The following is an 18,851-nucleotide window of genomic DNA, read 5'->3' on the forward strand; positions in this document are numbered from 1 at the left end:
CGGATATCCGCGGCGCGTACTTTCCACGGCCCGAAAGTATCCGATTTCCATCTCTGACCCGCTTAGAAGCGAATGTGTCACTTTTTATTCGGGATATGAAATCCATTTGGCAGGCAAAAGGCTGGGGGTGAAATTTACATGGGGTATACGTACCGAGGTGGTACGGCGGAACCGAGTCGAGTTCTCACGTTTTTACAAATGACGGGGGAGCAAAAGGTCCTCCGGAGAGGCACGTTCCTCGAGAGGGCTGCAAATGGGATCCGTGTCCATCGATCGTTCAATGCGACTTTAACCCCCTAGCTCGCGTCTGGCCTCTGGCAAAGCTGACGTCATTTCTGTAAAACCCCTGACTGCTTCGCACACACACACTCCTGATGCATGCACGTACCCGCTCGCCCATTCCCTCCTATCGCGTAAACACATACACCTATATATACACTCTTTTGCATATACACATATACATTTTCTCCAACATTGTTCCCCTTTCAGTTAAACGCGCTTTTAATATCAACTCGTACGTACTCTACCAAGCCCATCATCCCACGAAAAATTCCACGCGCGATTCATCTCTACTCCCTTTCAATTATTTACTCTTCTTGCGCGTTTTAGCCCAGCGCTCTTTATTTACCAACCGTATCGTACGTCTCAACGCGCGCGCAGCAGCCCCTCCAGACTTTGACTTTAATCATCGTTCTCGCTTTGTAACGCCTCGTTATTCCATATAATGAATCATTCGCTTTTCTAACCTTTTCACTTTGCTCCATCTCCCGCGATAATCGCGACAATTAAAATTTTACCGTAATTTATATTGAGAGAATTGGAAAAAAATTAACCTTCTCTGCGAGATTACTGCTACATTTTCTCATTTCAGCTTTTATAATGGTGTGCTTCGCATTGTTTCTCCAGGTTTCCCTTTTGTTTTTCGAGAATAAACAGCTATATAGCTGCTAGTACTCTATATATATACGTGTAGGGTCGGTGAGCAACCTGTAAAATATCATCGCGAGTCCAGATAGTGGACGCTCGCAATAGCTATTAATGACATCATTAATTACGAACGAAAAGTATATCGTCCCACTCACAGTGCTCTACTTGCCAGCAGAAAGCTCTGTTTAATGGGTCATTAGCTCGAGATGCCATTCCGTGCTGCGAAACTTAATGCCCCCTCACGATTATTAAACTTTATCGGATTATTAGATTACCGTTTCTCGTGGCCGGCCAGCGCCTCTTTACGTTATTTTCTCCTTTGTCCCATGTTTTTCCTCGAGAATCTCGCCAAGACAGGCTTAATTATTTCCTGGCGATCATCCTGCCGTCCCTCTCTCTCTCTCTCTCTCTCTCTCTCTCTCTCTCTCTCGAGCTTCTCCGAGAAATTTTTCTTTTCTATATATTATACTATATATATATATATATACGTGGCTCGAGCTTGATTCGATAAACGGGACGAAAAGCTTTCAACGGACGTATTACTACGTACAGCGAGGTACGTACATATAGTAACATGTGGTATATATACTATATAGGGCCGAGCGAGGAAATCGATCGGCCTTTGTTTGACTTAATTACCAGAGCAGCAGAGATCGGTGATAGGCCGGGGCACGTCCGGCGCCCTCGAACAACCATCCCCGAGGTCGACGCACCCTGGATATATTAGACCGAATTTCGAGTGCTCGGTAAATTTCATGCCAGACTCTGTGTTAAATCCTCCTCCTCCTCCTCCTCCTCTCTCTCTCTCTCTCTCTCTCTCTCTAGGCGTCGTCTAGCACGAACAACTTTTCTACATAAATAATACCTAATACTATATATAGTGCATGACATGGAATTTAGCATAATGACGACGAAGAAGCGTCATCGAGAATTTTAGCCGAAAGCATACAAACCCGAGGCTCGATTTAATCCAGCAAACCGATTGTTATCGAACTGATTAACGCTGGAAAGCTGCTCTCGTTAGCGCTTTATCGCTCGTTCTTAGAAGTCTCCGGAAGAAAACTCGGCGAATCGATGCTCAGATCCGACAAGCTTGATTAAACGGATCGACCATTTTCCTCGGGAAAATCTAGCTTCGCGTTAATCCAGGATAGTCATTAAAGATACTGTCACATTCAGAACAAAGTAAAAGCAAGAAGAAAAACGCTGCCTCTAGCCGCGACTGGCTGGCTGGCTGGCTGGCCTCTAGCCCCCCGATGATAAGTCGCTCGCTCTTCAGTCGAATTTCTGGAAAATGCTGAGCTACCAAAAGTGTAACCGAAAAACTTGGATGGAATTCCATTAGGTATAAAAGCGCCGGGGAAATATAAATGTCGAGCGGGAAATAAAAAGGATGAAATGTGGAGTTTCATTGATTGCGAAATGCGTTTCTCGGTATACGGAGTGGAGCTGAGAATCTAGCTGCCTCGAGGACTGACTGAGTCAGATTGAAGAGGCAAATTGATATGGGAAAGTTTGGTAGCGTCGAGTCTTTCCGTTGCTGCAGCTCGCTCGTATTTGTCCAGCCATGCTAACAATTTACCCTAGTATATACTATATGTATGTGCTGTGTTCCACACGTGTATCCTGCATGGAGACTGCCATGGTATATTGTGCCAAGGGATCCAGCTGCATAGGTTTTATCGCGAATTCCGGTGCAGGAAAAGATCGATCGTCGCGTGCCGATGAGAGGCGGTGACGAGGCTGGGAATAAGAAATTACGTCGTAAGAGGCTGAATGGCTTGCTGGCTGGCGCGTGCCAAACCCACGCCTCCCCCTCCCTATATAACTCGCTTACACGCAAATCCATAAGGTGGCCCATAAACCACAAATCCAACTTGCACTGCTCCCATCGTAAAATTCTTAATCGATAAATCTTTGTCCATTTTTGGTTTCGACTCGAACCGTGTGTACTCCAGCTGCCTTTCAAATTGATACTCGACAATGAAATATTTCTGTTAAATAGCTGCCATCTATTGTGTACTATTAAGCAGAGATAGAGAGAGAGAGAGAGAGAGAGAGAGAGAAAATCTACTTTATTACAAAATAATTACAGAAATAGAGAAATTGATTGCAGAATGTCGTGTTATCGATTGGAGGAAGAGGAGAGAGCTGGTAATGAGCGAAAGAAAACAATTCGACGAGTTTATTATTCTCTTATTGACAAAGTTTGCTATGCTACTAGCTGACAGTGTTGGAAGGATCCGGTATTTCGAGGCTAGGTCGAATTCGTGATTTGTGGGGCGTCCTGCGGATCCCCCCGTACATGTGCTGCAAAACTACTCCTGGAGGATCGAGCTCCATCCATATGCATGGCCACAGTTCGTATATAAGGAGCAACCTGACAAAATTAACGGAGCTAGTGTGTGTCTGATTCAGCCGAAAGGATCATTTCTCCCAGCAAGAGGCTTAAAAAGTTTCCAGCTTCGACCTTAGTCTGGCTCCCTCTCTGCGGAGTAGGGAAAATAATTAAGATTTAAAGTCGATCGTAATCACAGCTTTCGCGCGGTCACACTGCGACAGCTCATCCTCCCTGTACTCCTCTCGTCGGGTCGGGTCGAATCGGGTCGGCTCGAAGGAAACTTGGCGATTATTAAAATTTACCAGCCACGCTTAATGCTCCTAGGGTGTAGTTCGTTGATCGATTTCTCATAAAGAATAAACTTTGGCCAACTTTTCCCTCGTAACTCCGAGAAACTTCTGTATCTGATTTTGGCCCATTCCAGCAAGCGTATGTACATTAAATCACAGAATTGTTGGGAGGAGAAGGTGCAAAGCAGCGTAACTGCATTCTGCAATTTGGCAAAAAGTGGCAATTACGAAAGGATTTAGGGCCGAACGGTCGTTAATTCAGATTTGCCCGAAATTACGCTGTAAAATTCTTCGCACTCGTTACACTGACTCGTGGCTTGGTTTAGCTTCCGGTGAGGATCTGTGTCGCGAATAGAACGTGCTTCTCACGCGCGCATGTGTGTGTGTTTGGAACGATACTTGGGTCACCGCACGCCTTGCAATATGCATCGAGAGATCGTAAAGCGCAGCGCAGCGAACTTTACTAGGGCCTCGCGAAGTTAGATCCGTTCTGGGCCAACAACTATGCTCTCTCCTATAGCTAGCCCTGCTGATGGAAAGCTGTGGAACCGATCGGAAATCACGAAGCAATCGTCTAAGCATTACTGGCACAAGGGAAATTTGAATTTTCCTTCCACGACCCTACATTGACCAAAGCGATGACTCATCAAACTGCATCGAGTTGTCATTGATCGACGATGCGTCCCATCAGACTTGGATGATTATTCCATTAATTGTTTCCCAACTCGATCAGTCGCCAACAAATTGTTTTACAAGTTTATTTCCAGCACCCTCGTGGTGCGCACTCGATGCTTCCTTCGATAGCGTTTTTTTCTACGACCACCACTGATAAGCCAAGGTGTCTGCGTATGGGATATTAATACAGCGAGGATTCGAAAGGCTTTAATGGATTGTGCGGTTTCTAGTGGCACGCGATATTATCCGAGAAGACTTTTAATGCATTTTTCAAAGGGTTGTAGGGAATTTATTTTTAAGGACCGCGTTTATCCGGGCGCGCACTTGGCATCGCGCACTGGCCGCTTATGTGCAGCCACTTTGCCTATATTGCACCCTGGTGCATCGTCGGCTCGTAAAGTGCAGCGCACTGGAATTAATAGACACGAAATATGCGAAGGGGAATCCGCTATGCGGAAAGCTCTATGTTCGATCGTCATCAAACGCCCATCTTCTTGCCAAAGAGAAAGTATGCATTTGCAGCATCGGTGTATGTATAGAGTGTGCATGCAGCAGCAGCCACCCTCCTTGCTTCTTTCCTCGATATGACGAAACCTACTTGGGAATCGAGAAGAAGAAAAAAAAAATGATTACACAGACCAGGTTCTCGTTTTATTGGACCGTTTTATGGGACTCGAGTGAAAACTTAAATTACTCGTAAAAATTGTACGACCTCGGGGATAGATCCTCGAGAATACACTTGTATAATTTGATTATCCACTTTCATTAATTATCATATTGTTCTCAAAGTTTTCGGTATTCCTCATCGCTATACTCCTATAACTACCTACAGGAGTGTCCCTGTACTATACTATGTATAGGGGGGGGGGGGGGGGGGAAACTCCAAGTATTTTACTGTCGACCAAATGGAAATTGCAATTTTGTTCGTCTTAAGTGGTAGACGTTGGAATTTAACGGACGTATCGAGGCAGTCGCAGCATTTTTCGATTATATCACTTCCGTTTCAGACCCATAGCTTTCAATGCGTTTACATTTATACATGCATATTCTGTGGAGTGGAAATAGCAGGTAGAAAATATACGAGGAGATCGACGAGACCGCGGTGTACATAAAAATAAGTCCGTCCGGCCGTTTTTCGTCATTCAGAGGCTCATCTGGAGCGAGGGACGTAAATTAAAAAGGGCGGGAAATTTATTTTGCGCGTACATCGACGGACTCTCGATGTCTCCGCGAAAAGGGATTGTTCTCTTAAGCTTTTAACGCATCGCTTGTTTTACACGCGCGCATTAGAGAAGGCGCGCGGAAACTGCGCCAGGCGAGACAAAAAGTTCTCATCGGTGAAGAAACAAATGCCGCAGAAGAGTCGTAAAACAAGTAGCAGCACGAGCAACAGCTGAGTCCACGAGAGACGAAGCATGAAAAAAGTGGAAATAAGTCTCGGCTTCTTGCAAGGAAGCGCCGCTGTGTTGCGCGCTCGTTGAAAAACTACGTGCACGCTTTCTTTTTATAGAGTTGGCTTTTTGCTAAAATGTGCACACCCGCTCGATTGGTCGCTGTATAAAAATTTGCTTTCTCCGAGCTTTTCCTGGCACTAGCTGCCATATCTCAACTCCCAGGAGCTTTTCTCTGTCTCCCCTCACTCTCATTTTCCAACGTCAAAATAAAGCACGACACTCGAAGCGACCAATATTCCCAGAGAGCACTTTCTTTGTCGGCGAAATTTTCTAACTCGAGTGCTAAAAACATTCCTCCAGACTTTCAATGTTCGCAATTGGATCTGCCATAAAATTTTCCTCGCGTCTTATCCCGTACCAACGCTACCGCTCTGCTCGTATATTTATATATTTATAACACAATTATATATGCATATAAATGTGCAATATTTTCGTCCTCGATCCTTTGTAAAATAATTTCGGTTCGCCGTTGCATATCCCTGGCATCTCTTGCACTGGACAAATTTAATTCTGTTAACGGTGCAGCGAGCGAGGAGCTTAAAGGCAAAAATATTGCAAAATTTCTATCGAAAGTGTAGAATCCTCCTTCTTCGCCCGCGCAAAAACTCGCGAATGTAGGTAAAATTACGGTTGACCCAGTGGAAGCGAAAGAAATTCGATAAACGACCGACCTAAGCTCCCCTGCTATATATATATATATATATATATATAAGCAACATTATTTCCTTCGAACCATAAATCATCTGTTTACCAAACTTGTACTATTAATTCTTAATGAACTCCGAGCAACTTGTCTGAAAAACATTTTTATTAACCATTACTCGATGCAGAAAATCGGGATTTTTTGCCCGACAGAAAGAAAATTATTTAACGTCAGATTAATCAATAGTTGGATACAAATCCAATTGGACTTTTTTGCATGGAGCAGAGATGTAATCGATGTTGGCAAAAAGCTCAAACGGTTAATCTAGAGAGAGAGACAGGGAGATAGAGAGGGGTGTGCCACGTATCACCCCCATGAACCCAACAAGCAGTTTCAGTCGTATCCACCCGTAGATTCAACGTTTAATGCAGTCCCGTTTGTATGTACATACACTGACGGTAAGAGAGCTAGGCTACGGGAGCGGAAAAAAGTAGTTTAAGGTTGGGGAAAAAAGTTTCGTTGAGAAAGAAGAATGGGACGAGGAGCGAAAGTCGTAAATCGTTGCGGAGGAAGTTGCGCCCGAACGAATGGCTTGGCTTGCGGGGAATAGAGGAGGGGAAGGTTAGTAGTGGGACCAGCCGGAGGAAATTGTTACGAACTAGCCGGATGGCAAACTAATTCAATGCATGCGCAAGTATTTCGTGGCTCGCGGACGTTTTACAAATGCTCGAGCTGCCAGCACGAGATCCGATCATAATCGAATCCATTCATCCGCGAACCCTTAGCGTATATATACTTCATTATTTTCCAAGCATCCAAGACGTCGGGATGTTGCAGCCATGCATGCTTAATGGCTTCCTCCTCCATTCATCCTTACCATCAGCTGTTGCCCTTAATGAAATTATTATAGCTTTTCCTCGAGATAAATCGGCTAGGCCATCGCTCCAACATGCCTATTTCTGACATTGCCTTATAACCCATCATCCTACAATACGCACGAATAAATCAGCTCCCACTCGACCCTCGGCGCATCTTCTTCTCCTCAGTACATACCTTATTGATTCGTTTTCACGAATGCGCTACCGGTGCGGGGGTGCATGGGTTCGTTAACCCCAATAATGAACACTCGCACACTCTGCTCCCTTTTCTTCTTCTTCCTCCGACACGATTAACCAGTCGTCACTCGCTTCTGAATGTCGAGGGGTGAAAGCGGAGGAAGAAAGGAGTGGATCCAAATATATATATAGTATAGAGAAACGCGGGTTTTGCGCTGGTGAGAAAAAGCCAAGGCGATTGCTGGGGCAAAAAGTAGAAGGAAGAAAGATTTCCTACGTTTAGATCGTGTCACGGTTTGATCCAGAGAGATCCGTTATACACGGTTTTCCCGAGGTTCCGGTCCCGCAAACTCGCTTTCCTATACATTATTGATGGTGGAAACTCGTCGTTAAAAAATCCGCCAGCACGACAGGCCGTAATAGAAAATCGATGAACATCGAAAGTTCAATCACGTCGCTTTGCTAGCTAGGGGACATATTCAAACGGGGATCGTCCAGGGTTAATTCTGATTGTTTTATAAGAAGGAGAGAGGAAGGGTACCGAGGGAGCCGAGTAGCAATTGCCATTGGAGCATCCATAAAACATGGAATTCTCTCGCGGCACTTCCGGTAATCAATATCAAACCATATCCAACCGACTAAATTTACATGAGCCGCGATGTGGATCTCTGGTCCGATATGACTTTATTCAGACCACCTCCTGAGGGGAGCTCTTTGCCATTTATACATGTACGTGGATGAAAGCTAGCACAGCGGGAAATGGCGGGGGAAAAAATTACGCGGGGTGATATAAGAAAAGGGTGAGTTTTTGTGGGTGGCGAATGGGAGGGATATTGGAGTCGTAAAGAGCTGTAAAGCAAGAAGCGTCAGACTGGAGTTAGGGTGAGGACGGCGGTCGTTGCTGAATGAGGGAGAGAGAGAGAGAGAGAATTGCCACAAAGTAGGCGCAACGCTTTATCGTCCAAAGGCTAAGAGAGTCTACTTCAGCCAACACTAATACCAACCTGCATTTTTCCCTCCAAGTAGACACGTACACTCCCCTGTGTACACGCTCGTGTGCACGCCCACGCTTCCGCGTGTACAATCGGTCAAAAGACCACGTGGATGAGGAAATTCGCCTCCGAGGCAGTGCTGTAGTGGCGCTCACCACTACAATCTCCTCGTATCCCTGCACGAGCCAACGTACACGCGTGTCGTCAGTCTCGTAAATGATTTCAGCCGCGCACACACACACGAGCGCGTTAAAGTCCCCTGCAAATGTTTTCTCCTATATATATAAGATGCTTATAAACCTTGGTACAAAGCTCTCGTAAACGCACACCGACGAAAGGAAACACGAACGTATATATATATATATATACGCGTGTTTCATAAACGCTCGAGCAAATAAAACTTTCATATTCATACTGCGATGCTTAACGGTAAACCTTAACGCATTTTGGGATCCCGTAAACTTTCTCACGTACAAGTGGCGAACGTTCGCACTCTTATACGGATGATGGAGAGGAGGGAGTTGTTGTTCCGCGTGACGAGGCTGATGCGTCGGCTGCGATACACCCACGTATCTGTATCTAAGTCAGGTGAGTGTGTGCGTGTGACGTGCACTCGGAGATAAAGTACACGCGAAAGCCGCAGACGGACGTAGGACGTTATCGCGGTGAACGCCCTCCGGTGCGCGGAGCACAACGCACACTCCGAAGGAAAGCATCTTGTACCTCGGCTCCTCAGCTTCCCGATCTATCGAGGAAAAACACGAGCTTTCGTTTTTCCCCCTGAAAACTCTAACGATCGAAATAATAATATGTAGGTGAAAATAATCATCCCCTGCACCTTTACAGACCTTCATTGCACAGTTAATTAACATTTCTCGCGTGTTCACATTTTAACGAAGAACTTTATCTATAGTGAGTATGATATCACTTTGACTGAATGATGGCTTTAATTTCGCGTTGATCCAACGTGTACGGGCCAAGTATACGGCAGGGAACGAAATCATTGAGGTCATCCTCTTGTGTAACGATGAGGAATCACCGCGAAAGCTTTGCTGATACGTCACAGGTAAATCACAAGATTATTTACCTCGATGAAAACTCGCTTTTGTATTCTTCGCGTGGTACACTTGGTCGGAGAATATAACACACACGCGGATACTGCATATATTTTCTGTGGAGAGAGGGATTTAATATAAAAAAGATTGAAGAAAAAGGTGTACGCGCGCCCTGCCCCCTCGCGTGCAACTTAATATATTCGTCAAGAGAGCTATATATAGTATATGTATATATATATATATATACGAGGCTGGATGATTTATACTCTGACATAATTAAACGTTTAATAACATCGCGCTTAATCGCTTCTTTGTACAATCGAAGATTTATACGAATTAATTAAATGCTCAGTCGACAACGACGGATTAAATTATTTATAACCCTCGAGTGAATTCATTTACCGGAAGATAATGTAACGTGAATTTCCGTCTTTGCAGCTGGGAATTAGCGAATCGCTGTTTTATGTACTATATCTATAGGTATATATGTATATACATACAGCGCACACATGATAGTATAATGTATAAGGAGCATCGAGAGAAATTTTCCAGGGCTACGTGAGAAGGATTAATGGCTTTCACGCACAGATCCTTTTCACTTAATCTTAATCCAAATGCTGGTATCGTCGGTTAAAGTTTTAACGCTTGTTTTTCTCACGTTTCAGGAGAGGTGATCGGCCAGCGGTTCCTGGGAAACGAGAGCCACGTGGAGCACTTCAAGCTCTTGGAGCGCTCAACCACTTCCATCTTGATTGGCGCCAGGTAATTGTCCCTTCCCCATTCGATTCCTTCCCTTCGTTACGTCGAGCTTCTTCAAGGATAACAAGAGCGTGGGTGCTGTTCGATAAATTTCTCCAGATAGCACCGGTACAGCACTCGATATAGAATTAATTGAATTTCATAAAAAGGAAAATAGACAATTTTATATTGACGGATGGGAGGGACCTGCCTTTCTCTCTCTTGGAAAATTCCTTGCTTCGATATCTTTGTATATATATAAATATTTCTTGGAAATATTCTTCGTTGAGTCACACGATAGTTATTACTTGTGTCGAGGGTAGATGTTAGCTTTTCCATAAAATTACGTTTTTCAAACGCGAGGAATCGATGTAGAATATACTGGGAATTCTTTGTATCGGTATACGAGGCTCCGGGCGTCCGAGTCATTGGCTGTATTACGCATAGACGTTACGTCGATGACGTGGCAACGTACTATGATCTGATTGACGCTCGACTTTCAAGGTCTTCCCATTACTAATCTTCGCTCCGATCGTAAGAAGCGCGACGTTCATTGTTGTACATGCACCGCTGACTTTCACGACGTAAGCACTCCCCCCTCCTCCCTCCCCCGAGAATTATCAATTAATTGAAAACACGAAACGCCAATTAGCTTGACAAGCCATCATCGCCTGTCGTGTTATTCACAGAAATAGATCGAGAGATCCTCGTTATTTGCTTTAATTAACTCTTCAATCGTGTCATTTATCAAAGTGCTTCTTTTCCTTGTCCTTAAAGAAACTCGTTGTTTTTTTTTTGCTACGATACTGTATATAGTAATACTGTAGCTGTTCCCAGAATTATTTGCATATTACGATATTTCTCGTTATAGATTACGCTTCTTGATTGTTAATTCGATTTTTACGAGGATGATGGGAAGGACGGAAGAATATTAGCATGAAATATTATATGGTGCATTACGGGCTAATATAAATTTGCTAGTCGCACTACATGTGTTAACATTTATTCCCAACTTACACCGGATAATTTAAGAGAGAAAGTGAGCAGTGAGGTTAGCGCCAGGATTTATGGTTCGGGCTTAACGCTCTCGTTTTATTTTTCTTTTTACAGAAACGCCATTTACAACATAAGTCTGCATGACCTGACGGAGATTATCGATCAGGTAAGTTATAAAACGTTTTCAAGATGTCGATACCACTTTTATCATTAGTTGACTCGAAGCTGTTGACGAAATATAAAGGAAGCACACAGAGTTGCTGCTGGACTCTTGCAAAATCCCTTCAACGCGCGCGCAACGCTATACTGACGGTGTACCACTGACGTTCTTTAGTCCAAATTGATCGACATTAAGCAGAAAAAAGATAAGATCCCGATTGAGCTATAGGTTATTATTGTTCGCGGATCGAGATTAAAAGGGAAAATATTTTTCATGGAAAAATTAATAAAAGGACGATCGAAAGTTGGCAAAATTTTCATTGGATTAGCTCATATCGACGTCATTCTTCAGCCACTTCTGGACTTTTTAAATTTACCGTGACACCGATTGGCTTTCAGAATAGAAATTGAGCTTGGCTTCTTATTCCGGAAATTGAAGTAACGATTCTTTTTAGGAAGTTCACTCCCTGCCAAGTTTTCATTCGAGTTTGTTGTTGTTCTAATGTAAGTTGGATTTTACCCTCTACTTTTACAAGTTTATACTTCTTTAACAGCAGTTATGCCGAATAAGTTTGATGCTCCCCGTGTCATCTCGAACAAAATACCGAATGACTTTATTCACTGCTCGACGACGAAATCCCAAGATTTCCTTCTGCCGCAATCTTATTGTCACCCCCCCCCCCCCCCCCCTGGCGCTTGTTCCGCGCGAGAATCCAATAAATTCACGTCACTTGCCACACTAAATTTTATTAAAATCTGTCGGCGTTTAGTCTCCTGCGATAATTGAGCTAATTTTATGGAATAAAATTGTACATCTGTCAAGAATTTCCATTGCGTGACATTTTATCGGGAATTTTTGTGACGTCGGTTAGAAATCTGGAAGCGAAGGGGACATATCGATATTAGAGAGGGATCGGAGGAAATGGCAAAATTGATTATGGCCACTGAATTCAATTCCTAGCTCCGCTGCGCGATTAAAATGATATTTAAGCGTTTTCTCCGCTCCTCTCTAAGTTAATTTACTGGTAGCTGAAGAGGATGTGACGCCACTTGCCTCTTTATTTTATAGGCGGAAATTAAACGCCCGCTTTTTCACCGAGGAGTCAAGGAGCTACAAAGACAATTCTGAATATAAATTAACTCTGGGAATTACGAATAGTGTAACTAACTCCTAGCGGCGAGTAATCCAGATCCACTGGAGCGTCACTTTAATCTCGCGCGATAGATATTTTCTAAAAAACAATCTTTGCGTTTATTGAAGTTGAAGTTGACACAGGAAATGGAAATAATATTGGAATGTGTATATATGGGAAAAAAACCATTTTTTCGACGCTCCATGAATTTTGGACAAATCCTGTGCGCGAACGGGCCTTGCGGTTAGATTATTCTAATTTTTTCGTTTATGCGGAAATGAATGACGGAATGGCTATACATATACGTATATATATAGGAAGCGTTTGACGATCTTTCGTTCTGCCTGGTTGATCAGGGACTTTGATGAAGCCGCGCGGGTGTGGCAAGAGACGGAGAGGGGGGGGAGTTAAATATACGAGAGTGAGAGAGTGAGAGAGAGAGAGAACGAAGAAAAAGCAGGTAATAAAAGAGCCGAAGGAAGAAGAAGAAGACTCGGAGAGTGAAACACATAAAGGGGCAAAGACTGGCGTGTCGCTCGACCGAGGAACGAGCTGCAAGTTTAAGGTTAAAATCTCATTCGCTCCAATTTCCCGTTACTCTTAATTCGACCGTTTACTCTGGAAGAAGTATGTTCGATCCTTGATTCTTATCGGAGAATTCGGTCGAGCGTTCCAGTCCTCGACGCGCCACATCCTATATATATATATATATATATGAGCCGCGCGTAATATATAAAAAGGAGCCGTTGACATTGTAATCCGGCGTGGAAAGTTCTCGCGAGGACTAATTGACTCTGCGCAGCCCCTCTCGCGAAAAGTTTTCACGAGAACGGAGGAGTTTCGAAACAGGAATGAGCAAGACAGCTACAAGTATCAGCGTTAAATAGCGGCGAATGAGATAAGGGAGAAAACGACGACACAGCTATAGGCTATCTGTATATAGGTGTATATAAGAAACGGGTGGCGAGGCTCGAGGGAGGAAAGCGACCAAATCGATCGATCTCACGCGAATCTTGCCCGGGACGTGGATTTACGATTTCTCATTCGTAGGTAATAGAGAGTCGGTATAGAAGACACGCGATATCAGCCTGACGCTTTGACATTCCTGTAATTGCATTTAATCGAACTTCGGCCCGGGGAAACTTGCAGAGTACATTTCTACCGCTCTCGTAACACGATTTACCTGCACGTAAATTGTATTTTCGCGCTGCGACAAACTTTCGGCCACTAGCTCCTCGCTTCCTTCCCCTCGCGTTCGCGATAATGCTCATGCTTTTCCGGATAACGCCTCTCGCGTTGCTTCGCTCTCTTCTTTTAAATCGCACCACGCATCCTCTTCTATATATAAAAAAAATACTGCTTTTAATCAGACACTTTATTAAAGAATTATATATGTATGTATAAAATATATATAGAGAAGTAGGGAGAATGAAAAATTGAGACTCTGCAGAATCTCCAAAACTCGCACACCTTCTATGTTTCGGGCAACGCGCTCCAGAGAGAAGTATTAAAGCTGAGAGAGTCGAGCGATTCACCGATACGAATCCACCTAATTATAAGGAACTTTAATTCAGCGCTTTCGCGTTCCAAGTTTATCAATGGAGATTCGGGCGATTCCTCCCGTTAAAAGACTCGATATGGCACTTTGTAAATAAAGTATATAACGGTGGCCCCACGGAGATTGTCCGCTAATGTAATTTCACAGTTATCCAGAGGCGATTCGATGAAAAATATATTTCAAATTGCTAATAAAAGAAAGTTTTATGGAGTGTGTGCATTTGTTTGCGTTGGATTCGCTCGAAGGTATAAAACGCATTTACTATAGTTTATATAGTATATATACAGTTATTCTTTTTACGACGAGAGGTGATTTTGCATGGAGGATTTTCTTTCGGTCCCTCGACATTGCTGGCTCGCGAACGAGGATCGGGAAAGTTGTTGGCAGCGGTACTCTCCTTGTATACATATATATAGGTTTGTACAAATACAGGTCCGTTTGTTGAAAAACACAACCACTTAAGACGGAAGATGCGGGAAAATTAACCTATCCTAGCAGCGGCGCGCGAGAATTACGCCGTCATGCGGCGTTCGGGATCGGCGGATTTACTCGCGTCGTAAACTGTTCAAGTTTTTCATGTACAGGTTACGCTGTACGCTATATATATATATATGCTGGAGAAGGACGCGCGACGGCAGAGTGACGGGGTAGCGGGGGGCGTTTCTTGCAAGCACACACGCGAACCCGCCACTGGCAAAGCTTTCAGAAGCGCATAGCAAGGCTATTGAAAAACTTCCGGCAAGATAACACGAAAGATTGGACTCTGCTCCTCTTCCAAGATAACTTTCCAATGTAGACGAACAAACACGCGTCTTCCACAGCTTATACTTTAATCATACCTTTTGTTTATTTCTTCGAAATAATCACGATTATCCTGGAATCAAGCGATTCCGACTCTTTCTTCTTATATTCTTCTGGAATCTCCGCGATTATCGGAGGAACTAATATTTACCGAAAAGCCGCAAAACTTGGGATAAATTCATCTTTCTCGTACCAGGGACGATCGTTCGCGCTCTATCGATTTTTATCTCTCGCTTATATATATTTAGTTAAACACGTAAATATATGTCGCGTCGATTGAAATTTCTTTACTATTTATATATATAGATGCGTAGAAAAATATAAAGTATTGAATTTCTTGTTTACAATGGAAAATCGATTTTCTCGAAGATTGACTTTTTCAACACGTGTCAGAAACGTCAGATACACGTGTCAGTAAGAGACGACTGATATTCGAGAATACAAATTTATCGGTCGGCTTTTCATCACTCCGATCATAAGTCTGCGAAAATAAATAAAGCGTATTGCCCGATAGGAAATGCTATACGCCAATGATGCAAAATGCTTGCGAAACTCGACGTTCTACATGCTGAAGTGACTGTTGCGGTTATTAAGAAAAATGAATCACTGCTTGAATCGAGAAGAGCGTGTGATTCATGCAGGGATCTCCTTTGAAAAGGTGGCATTTAGGTTAATACTCCTCGGTGTATCGTAAAAAAACTGGCGAATGCTTTTAGTATCAATGTAAATTCGAAACGCACTCCGGGGTTTCTTCGGTGTAAATATGAATCATTATCCGGTAAGATTGAGAATGATGAATATGATGATCCCCGAGGAAAATTGCTCAACGTGCTTTCCGAGTTACACTGTAAGTCGATCGTGTATATATATATATATATATACACGTATACTCTCGAGTAAGGTACCCATCTTGTAACGTAAGTAGGTTGACCCATATCTTTTACCTGAAAAGAAAAATAAGCAGGCAGCACTTAATACGAGAGTCTCCGAAGAGGCAAAGACACACAGGGTGATATAGAATCATTCGCGTATCTCCTACTTTTTCTCCGCTGTACATCGATGGAACTCCAAGAGTTTTTACAACGGCATAGAAGGTGTGTGTTCCTTGAAATTTTTCATCTCTACTCTCCGCGTGAATTAAAAACCATATCGTTCGACGAATAAAACTCCCTACACACACATATATAGGTACCCTCTCGGCCAACTTATGAATTTCATTATTTAGCCAGCTGCAGAATTCAGCATCGGAGAATATAGAATTCCATTGAGAAACTTGGGAATTTGCGCGAGATGAAAAAGGGGTGATCGAGGGAATTGCTCAATTTCGTAGGCACGCGAATTAGTAGATTTGTTGTTTACTGAATGAGGTTTGGTGTCTGAGCTAAATTCTGAGCACGTTGATCGGTCGTGTAAAAGCGGCACGCGGCGGCGTTTGGTGCGCGCGTCGTCTAATGCAGCGTTGCAGTCGGCTGCTGCTGCTATCCCCCCTCCCTTTCTCTCTTGGAACGGTGTTCTATCGAAGGGAGGAGGGAAAAGGATGGAAGAGAAGCGGAGAAGAAAATAGAGAGAGAGGGAGATGCCGATGGGGAGATCGGAGGGAACCGAGTGAGAGGCGGCTCTGACCGGTCATTCACTCGGGCGGCCGCGTAAAAACTTGCCGCTACCTTCTATACGTTAGCTCTCCCCCCATGTGTACTTTATGCTACACGTATACTACCTATGTATACATACGAGAGACTCGGATCGAGAGAGACACCTCCCATATATGTAGATGTCGCTCGATTTTCCCTGCGTGTCTCTGCCCAACCGTCGTCTTCCTCCTGAAAAACCACCGCACGACCTCGTACTCTCGTGCATCGGCAGTTACCCGAATCCTTATAGCCTCCCCGAGGACAAATATTTCATCCCTGTCGATTCTACCAGATAATATATAGATAAAAAAAACTCGGGAGATGCTGGCAACGACCCGTTAACGCACGAGTTCGTGGAAAGCTCCTATACGTGCAGTTATAATTGTATTGTTTTATGTTTGCTGCAACTATATATTTAGCGCGAGATACTTAAATATTATTTTTTGTTTTTGTTTTTTTTTTATTTTGACGAATATTGCAGAAGAAAAGAAAGCAAGGATAACGTGTCATTGAACGAAGTTATCCGAGTTTGGAAGGTTTTCTTGAGTAATGGCTGACGTTCGAGTTTTGGTCCGAGACAAATGCTCCTCCGGGCGAACTCGGGAGGTTGCTTGACTTGTTTGAATCCCCGAGACTCGCATCTCGAGTGACACACTGGCTGTCGCTTCGCGGTTCGCGAGATCCTCGCGAAAAACTCACAGTCGATCTGTCAAGAGCACCCCACGTCCCTCCATCTCCTCTAACCGAGCAAAGAATGCCATTTCGTTAAGGTTCCCTCCCTTCCTTCGAACCAAACCCCATTCCTATATCGACTTTCGATCACGCTTTTTGCATACACATTCAACTTCGTGACAAGAGAGGGAATGAGGAATCGACCCGATTCATTACTTTCTTCCATGTCGAGTTTCAAAACGAATTGGATCAAGCTGCGCATACAATTTTTTCATCCCTCTCTCTCTCTCTCTCTCTCTCTCTCTCTTCACTCACGCTGACAGCCCTGTTTGCTTTGCTCTTCTCCACGAGATCGATCGTATTAAAATGTTTGGCTGCACATTTTGCACCTCCAAATTGTCGGAAATTTCGATACACTCGCCCTGCGATTATATACAGACAGCTAATTGTTGCCAAGCCCCATCGTAAGGCGAGGCATTCGTTCGCTAAATTAGGTAAACTCTACGTACCTATATATATATATATATAGATAGAGAGAGAGAGAGAGAGACAGAGAGACTAAAGTTTAAAGGTTAATACTCGAGTATTAAAGTGCATGAATAGCATGCGTAAGAACTGTAAATGCATTCGGATGGCAATATTTTTAACTGCAATTAAGTCAAAGTCTCGCGATGCTAAGCGGAATACTGTAACTGTGGCGCGGGGTGCTCGTGGATTTTTTTCTTCGCGCATACAAATAGTGAGTTTATGGTAATTGTGAAATCTTTTGTGGTAACTCGACTTGCACGTGTAATTAGAGGCACCCTTGTAATTCAAACGTCCAGATAAATGCCATTATTCCATGCAAATTGCATTTTCCTCTCTCCAAGTGCGTTTAAATTTTCCATAACGACCATTTGAGAAACTCCTTCATTTCCCGAAAATAAATTCCTTGTTTAGTTGAGTTTGGTTAAACGAGTTTCAAGGAGTAGTGCAGTGATGAAATGATCGTACCTCTATATGCATATACATATATATACCGTAGAGAATCGATGCGTAACAATATAGTTAATCTCCGCTCTAATTTTGACGAGGCTGCGTTTGATCGGTGTCAAATGTCACCTATATGTATATATATATATATACAGGTTGCGTCTTCCACCCCTCGGAACAAACACAAAGAGACAGTTAATCGATAATTTGTGAATTTCAATCATAATCGCTAATTTCCCATGAATAGTTAAGCAACGCTTTATATTATTGCTATTTAATGACGAGCGGGAATTAATATTTTGCACCGTGACAAAACGAATGTTTCCAAGCGAGAGAGATATCCGCGACCTGTGATTTCTGCACATATATAAAATATTATCGTGGCACAAATCATACTCTCATGCAACTATGTTGCATTTCTTTAACTCCCCCACCCTTACCCTCACTCCACTCTCCGCAACATAGTGTATACATGTACATAGGTATATATATATATATATATATATATATAGTTTCTTCGGGCCCAGATCCATTAGATATGCAATGTATCGCATCTACGAATCAAATATTCAGCTTTGCAAAACGCACGTGCAAAACTTTGTTGCTGTTTAAAATTTTAGCGGATTCTCGAAAGAGCCAACCGCGATAAACTCTCTTTCCCGGATCGAATATCATTGAAGTAACGGACGCAGATGTACGTTCCGATATCCTTTGGTAAATGCGTTTCAAGGGATAATTAATAGTCAAAGTAGCTCTCGG

General features: G+C 43.4%; 1 protein-coding gene across 2 annotated transcripts in view; it reads left to right on the plus strand.

Annotated features, from left to right (window-relative positions):
• Positions 1-18,851, plus strand: part of LOC136782936 (semaphorin-1A-like) — a 183,916-nt gene that overhangs the window by 100,913 nt on the left and 64,152 nt on the right. For both annotated transcript variants that reach the window (XM_066742717.1, XM_066742723.1), the window contains exons 3-4: positions 10,098-10,194; positions 11,281-11,332. In XM_066742717.1, coding sequence (XP_066598814.1) covers positions 10,098-10,194; positions 11,281-11,332 — 149 coding nt within the window. The remainder of the gene's footprint in view (positions 1-10,097; positions 10,195-11,280; positions 11,333-18,851) is intronic.

Source organism: Prorops nasuta, unplaced genomic scaffold (genome assembly GCF_024137725.1).
Source record: "Prorops nasuta isolate Cenicafe-Biocafe unplaced genomic scaffold, Cenicafe_Pnas_1.2 PNAS00002, whole genome shotgun sequence".
Lineage (NCBI taxonomy): Eukaryota > Metazoa > Arthropoda > Insecta > Hymenoptera > Bethylidae > Prorops > Prorops nasuta.